We start from the raw sequence: 7,437 nt of genomic DNA on the forward strand, positions 1-7,437 counted from the left end.
AATAACTAAAATGCTTTAATGTATGTGTACATGCGCTAAGGTGCATTAATGTTATATATGTTGACTGGCTTGGGACTAACTTTAGTCCCAAGACAGTCCACTCACCATGTTAATGCGCCTTAGTGTGCATGTGTAGATGCATGCTTAAATCGCCTTAAAGCACAGTTTAGGCGCACATAAAAGCATGTGTGGACATGCCCATAATGATGAGCACATTCAACCATGAATACAAGGATTTGCACTGTCTTGACTCTGGTTTTATGAGGGGAACCAAAGAAGAAAGGCTGACAGCCAATTTTTTCACTGGGATATCTCACATTGGTCACCCAAAAAACTGACACGCAAATTGACAACCTGGGCCTGTGTAACTTCCTCAAGGTTATAAAAGGCAGTGGCAGAGCCAAATTAGAACTAAGAAATTCCTTCCTCACAGCGAGAGGTTGAAGTCACTTTAAAATGCTGTTAAAAAACACAACTCATACATTCTTGCTCAGTATTCATTTCTATGGGACAGCCCAGACACAATGATTTTTATCTATGAGTAAACTCTTTTTGGGATGATTTTCCATTAGTGTATCATAAGCTGCAGTTATAGTAAATGAGAGTTTGTAAAGCTTAATACTTAGTAGGTGTATATATGATATTTATATGACTGTATCACTTGATATATTACTGTTGCTTTCGTCTGTAATACACAAAACACTGCCAATAGAAAAAAGTACAACTAAAACTACTATACACTTTCTTGGAACGATGCCTTGAGAGAGCCAACCACAGCCCCACTGATAAAAGCCAAGCCAGTTCACACTAATACAACTATCTTTCCTTCTCTGAATAGGTCTATTGTTTCTTAATTAACATCTTTGCAAGCGTCAGTACTGTTATAGTAGGGATATGTTTCTGCTCTCTTCCCAATATCTCTATATTTTACCATAACTCAAATAGTAGACTAATGTAGCTTTTTGTATGTTTAACAGACTATTTAGCGAAAAAGGCATAATACTAGGTAATAGCAACTTGCAATATTTTATGCACAGTTTTTGAATTCCAGGTATAACCAGTGTGTTTTCCATTTTGCTTCAGTACTCAGCAAAGGCCTTTGATGAATGTGAAACAGAATTCTTTGGTCTGTAATAAAACCATGAAAGATCTTTTTCCCCCAAAATCTATAGCACTGAAGAGTGTATTTATGTTCTTTGTTTGCATCCTTGAGGCTACATGTTGCTTTGCTGACATCATAGTGCCAAGTCAAAGGTCAATGCCTACTTCCTCTACTTTTGTAGGAGTGAGTCAATACTGTCAATCACATGATCAATGAAGTATCACTGGCACTTGGCTAACTCTGCAAATCACAACCTGTCCACTCTAATCCTCAGGCCAATTCAATAGCCATCCAACTATATGTATTTTAGAGCCTGAAATGACCAACTTTTATTGTTCCCATTATCACTGCTCCTTATTAAATCATAGAAAAAGTAATGCCTATAGAATGTAGATTGGTTCCACCTAGAGTTATTTCCTATGAATACATATTTTGTATTATACCATTTTCCTGAAAATGAAATAGTCATATAAAGAACTGTAGAAGAACATGTATACTGCCTAAAGAGATTTATATTGCTATGGTGCAGTGCCAGTTTGTACCAAATGAAGGCCTTGTCCTTTGGGTCTTAGTTAGAAGGAAGAAAAGAAATAAGCCCAAATGCTTGACAAAATTCATTGAAAAAAGTTCACCAAAACATGCCTTATTAAGGCATAATAATATGCACTTAAACCTGACTGATAATGTGACAAGGGAGATAATAGTTCATATGAATGTGCAATAAATACCCTATGCACGATGTTGCACGCCATAACATTAAAATGTGTCCTATATGTGCCCTTCGGCCAACATTTCACAGAAAATAAAGCTATAGTTTCTTACAAATGCTGTCATATAAAATGGTTTATGTCATTTGTTTGCAGGTCTTTACCTTCTACCAAGTCATCTAAAGTTTACAAAAGTGCTGAATTACAGAACTGTATGCTCTCAGTGCAAGGAAGATTTAAACTTATGTGTTCATCCATATACTCTATAGGAGTCTATTGAAAAACATTAAAAGACTTGCATTTAAGAAATTTTTGGAAAAAAAAACCTACTCTACTTCTGATAAGTTAACCTCTGAGTGACCAGTCACTGAAAGCTAACAGTGTTTCATCATCAGCTTACCTCTAATATTAAAGACAGATTTTGCAGCATGTAACAAATGAGTTGCATTGAAATTTATTATAGTCAATCCACTCAGTTGGGGGTTTTGCTTTTTTTGACACAGCACATACATGTGTTCAATTAAGGGAAGGTGTCTCTTTAATTACCCTACACTAACTAATCTCACCACTGAGTTTAATTGTTCAAAATGTCTTTTCTCGTTTAAGCAGCTCAGCAACACCTATAACGGAAAACCTACTACTGATAAACTGCCATGTTTGCCTCAGCTCAATAAGTGAAAACTTCATATCCACAAATATTAAGTTCCTGATACTATGCATTGGTTCATCTTCACCCGTTTTATCTATTGTTATTTGGCTGAATGTTTTAATCTTAGTTAAACACTACCTAAAATTAAATGACGCATTCCTAATATTATAAATATGAAAATGCTTAGGGACTGCAGTGGAACTAATTAAAATCAGTCAGTTTGCTGGTTAACATGTTATCAGCCCTTTTTATGTATCGCATTCAGTTGGCAGATTGCAAATTCATGGCTTTATAAAAATGTTGTCTTGATTCCATGTTATGACAGCAGAAATTGTCCAAAATTTCTAACAGTTTCCCCTAAAGGACCCTCGCTAGCTGGCACTTCCCAGGTGTGGAGCAATCTGAATCCGAGGTGAACATCACATCAAATTCCACTCATCTGTCAATGTAGTGGATTATTTCTTGAGAGACTGAAATTGGCTGCCTGGGATCAGAACACCATCAATCTTACTCATGTAGGGTGCGGAGTAGCTGCCTGAGAAAGGCTCGCAAGAGGAAAAGCTCTGCTGTTCCTAAGCAGGTGATGAGGCAGCTGTAAAACCTTCACTCTATCTGTATCACACCTCCGAGTGAAAGATTTGTCATTTTTCACATTTCCCCTATACTTGGTATGCATTCAGTGTCTTGCAGTTCCTGCTTCATAAAAGAGGCGATTTTTCAAGCTTAGGCAAATGTTGCAAAGCTCTGGATCTGCCCAGCTCTCATTTTTTATCATAATGCCACTTGTTTCAACTGATTTTGCAAAATGAGATTACATTTTCCTATCTCTTTAACTATTTGTTTGGTTATTTCACTGGTGGACCGCCTCCGATCGCCAATGGAGGTTGTATGATGGTGTTAATGGCCATTTGGTTTATCCCTCTGTAGATCCCCAAAGAACAATATTCCATCTGGGACATAGCATTTAGTAACTGCCAGGCTAAAGTTAGGGGCTAATACAAGTACATGATAATTGTTCATTAGATAAACCTTCCAAAACATTGTTTTAAATTTATTCCCCCACAGGCTATCATGATGCTTATTTTATGCAATTCAGTTTTGGGCAGGAAGGGAGAAGAATTGGAAAAAACCTTCCATCATGAGACTGACTATAGAGTTAGGATAAAATTTTCAAATGCATTAGGAGCCTAAGACTCATTGCCTTTGAATATTTTACCTTTACTCTAATCTCTTTTTAATCTACCTGCTTCATTAAATGCCAATATTCTTTACATTTCATCTTTACAGTCTTTCCAAAACTTTCACTCCTTTCCCTAGGAGCTAAGTATATGATACCTTCAACTTTTAACTCTTTAATAAAAGTGTTATAATACACCTTTCCCACAAACATTTCACAAGAGACTTTTTTGAGACCTGCCTCAAAAAAGAAAAGCAATTAAATCTGAAAAAAAGTAACTCCATCACTTGCTATTTGAGGAATAACAAAGCAATGAGAACACTTATTTGCAATCTTTGTCAATGGCATCAGTCACAAATCAGCTGAACTTTCCATTACAAACACAAAGGGACTCATCCTGACCTTAATTACACTCATTCATGCTCATGAAAACACAGGCCTGAAGTCTACTTCAGGTTAAACCTTTGAACCTCATTAATGGTCAACAGGAAACATCTGAAGCCAAATTCAGTTCTTATTTAATGCCAGCCCATTCTACCAACCTCAGGGAGGATGGACAGGCATAACAGAGCAGGATTTGTCTCAAAATATTTTCAGTCCAGATTGGCATAGCAATACATTTACACAAAACTAGGCTTTCTTCCCAGGGGACTGACAATGTAGTCTGTTATTATACAGAAAAAACAAAATAAGCAAGTAGGCCAAAGAAAATTTCAATTATTATCTGAAACAGGTTTCCCATGGGAAGCCTCCTGTGCTGAGAAGTTGTTAGAAAAGGATATTCAAAAGGAGGCATGTTCCCAAACACCAGACAGGCAAGGTACACATTAGGCTGAACGGAAAGACACTTTGAGATATATAGACAAACAGCTCATAATAGTTAAATGACAAAATGGGTTTTGCGATTATTCAACCACTTGTCAAGACAGACATGAGAGCATGAGCAGAGCGCCTGTAATCTGGCAGCATCCTGTAGCTGATCAGTCCTACCTGGTCTGTGCAGGTGATGCTGCTGGAAAGTGTGATGGAGGGACCCCTGACAGAGCAGCATTGCACAGGCACTTATCCACAAATACAGGACCCAGGACATTGCAGAGACCATTGCCATTCTCTAAATGAAATATTAGACAGGCATTATTATCTATAGCCTCACAGCACACAGTAGTCAGCTTTGATTACAACAACATTTACATTCATTTTGTGAGATGTCCTTGTTTCCTTCTTTCACCTCTTGCCTCCCCTCTGTGCCCAACCTTGCAGGCTCTGATCATCATAAAACAAAGGTTGCGTCCAAATCGGACGGTTGGGATAAGGAGATGTCAGCATGGGAGACTGGGTAACTTCAATAATTCAGTAAGACAAATTAAGTGATAATGATCCAAGTACGAGAAGAAAACCAATGTAAACAGAAGCCAGGGAACTATCCCCACACTATTCTCCCATTTAACTTACAGAAGGAAAAAATCACACTGGTAGCCAAAAACTGTGATCTTCAGATAGTATTGAAACTACTTTAAACACATTACGGAGAGTCAAACAACATTATCAGGTATCAGATGCATTTTAAAACACGCTCCATCCGCAAGACTGCCAGGCTGATACCTCCCCAGTAGGTAACAGATTATTGTTTTTGACTTCCGTGAGCATTAATTTTTAATTGTGAGGCTGTCTGCTAAACAAAGTAATTGTTTCTCAGAATCGTGTTCTAATCCCCAGATAAAATCAGCTTCCTTTTATTCGACCCACGCTTGTAAAGGACTGGAGTGAGGCCAGATTGAATTTCATATGTAACAGATAGGAGGTTTGATCTTTTCACAGGGCAGATTGTGTCAAAATTTAAAGAGAGACTGTTTTTGCAGAGGGATGGTGCGTTTCTTCTGCTGTCTCCCCATGCTGGCATACTTGCCTATTTTTTTATCTGTGGAGGTGAATATTTTCTGACTTATATTTATTACTGTGCTAATTGGTTAAGTGTTCCTTAGACTCTGTAACTTGAACAGATCCTTCTCAATGCCTGCAAGGATCAGAGGATTTGCAAGGCTCAGCTACGCTACATATCGTCCAGTTCCCTTAACAACACCTTCTGCTGCATTTCATATTGCCAAATTAATCAAACTTCAGGCACTCTCCTTATTCAGCCAATGACATGATGCCATCTTCTATCTAGTAATCCAATCAGCTGAACATCATTTTCACTGAGGCAGAAAGACTTTAAAGCTAAAAATCTCCTCCACAGGAAAGCTTGTGCATTTAGGAAAAATTAAGGGAACACATGTAAAACCCCTAAATGACCTCTTAGCAGGATTTTTCCTTACTTGGGGTACTAGTACCGTTAAAATAACAGGGATGCTCAAGTGTTAATAAAACACATGCATAGAAAAATAATTTTTGCTATTTTAATAGACAGGCATGGTCTTTGGGGTGTTCTTAAGTCTAATGGACTAAAAAGCCCCAAATAAACTGATGTGTATATTTAACTGCAAAACACTGTTTTCACCCGCGTAAACCTATTTATTCCTTTGTCTGTGTCTGATGCACAGTTCAGTGTATTATTAGTTTCTCTTTCCACCATTTACTTTTGTATACAGTAGACTTTTCCTCCTTTGTTTTCACACCAAGTGATAGTGCAACATAGACTCGACCCCCCCTCCCCCCTCCCCGGATGGTAGGTATAGCAATACAACTCGTGTCCTCAGAAATTAATGCATTTGTACAGGGAGATAAAAGGGAAAGATGACGGTAACGTATAGAGATATCTCGGGCATTAAATGCTCCTCTTTAACCTGAACTTTACAAATCCTAGCCAAACCGAGAAGCAAATCAAACTTCTACAGTCTCCCAATTGCTTCTCTTTCCTTCTTCAGGCATCTCAATCCCACTGAGAAAAATGACTTTTAAATTCACCCCGTTTTCATTACTCATTTCCTACATCTTTTCCACCCTTCCTCAAACTACCTTATTTTAATTAACTTTCTTCTAGCCCCAACCTTCCTGACTGGCATTTGTTCCTGCACTTGTTTGTCAGCTCGATGCAAACTGCTATCCAACACTATTTTGTGCAAAGAGATCAGCCTGTTAATAAAATACAACAGTAATTCCCCCAGTTATTATCAGATGAGTTCCCGATCTGCTTTCTGAATCTTAAATCCTAAAGAAGCTCCTTACCTGAGTAATCCAACCAAGAGCAGAGCTCTCTATTAGTGTTCATTGGAAAGATCTAACACTTATTTAAATCCATCTGTACCACAATAAGAGATGTTAAAACAGCTTCCCAATAATCTTCTTTATCAGGATTAGAAAGAAGAAAAAATTCTCTCTCTCGTTACCAATCCTATTCCCAGAGTAAATTAGACATCAGAGCTCTTCGACTGTTGTCAGAAAAGTGGCCAAGGTTTGAGGGGTGGAAACCTTGTCATTTTCACCTTTAAATCGTCTCCTAGCGTCACCTTCTGCTGGATGAGACCTCTGAAGTGATCTTGAGATAATTTGCAGCTTCCAGTGTATTTAAAGATGAGAATCAGTTTATGTTTAATGAGAGACCAGCCTCACTACAGCGCATTCAGTGCAGAGTAAGGCAGCTGTACATACAAAGCCGGATTGCTATACAATGCTGTAAGTACCGGTAGCCTATTTCAATACATCCCTGCTCTGTAAAGTATCACATGTCTTAAAGTGACATTACCCTCTATTACAAGCTACAATGAATTGCTATCATAGCCCATTATCTCTTAACTGGAGTTGCACTGAAATACCAGCATATCTGATGTTCTTCACAATCCAGAATATAAAAGAAAAGCTCTCT

General features: G+C 37.9%; 1 protein-coding gene across 1 annotated transcript in view; it reads right to left on the reverse strand.

Moving 5' to 3' along the window:
• The window catches only part of FAM19A1 (family with sequence similarity 19 member A1, C-C motif chemokine like), a 388,227-nt gene extending 381,003 nt beyond the window's left edge, over positions 1-7,224 (reverse strand). Inside the window, exons 1-2 of the mRNA XM_019504792.1 lie at positions 6,801-7,224; positions 4,626-4,746 (exon numbers count right to left, since the gene is read on the reverse strand). Coding sequence (XP_019360337.1) covers positions 4,626-4,743 — 118 coding nt within the window. The 5' untranslated portion in view covers positions 4,744-4,746; positions 6,801-7,224. The remainder of the gene's footprint in view (positions 1-4,625; positions 4,747-6,800) is intronic.
• Between the last annotated feature and the right edge of the window lie 213 nt (positions 7,225-7,437).

Source organism: Gavialis gangeticus, unplaced genomic scaffold (genome assembly GCF_001723915.1).
Source record: "Gavialis gangeticus isolate Ggan-Ray unplaced genomic scaffold, GavGan_comp1, whole genome shotgun sequence".
NCBI classification, from domain to species: Eukaryota; Metazoa; Chordata; order Crocodylia; family Gavialidae; genus Gavialis; species Gavialis gangeticus.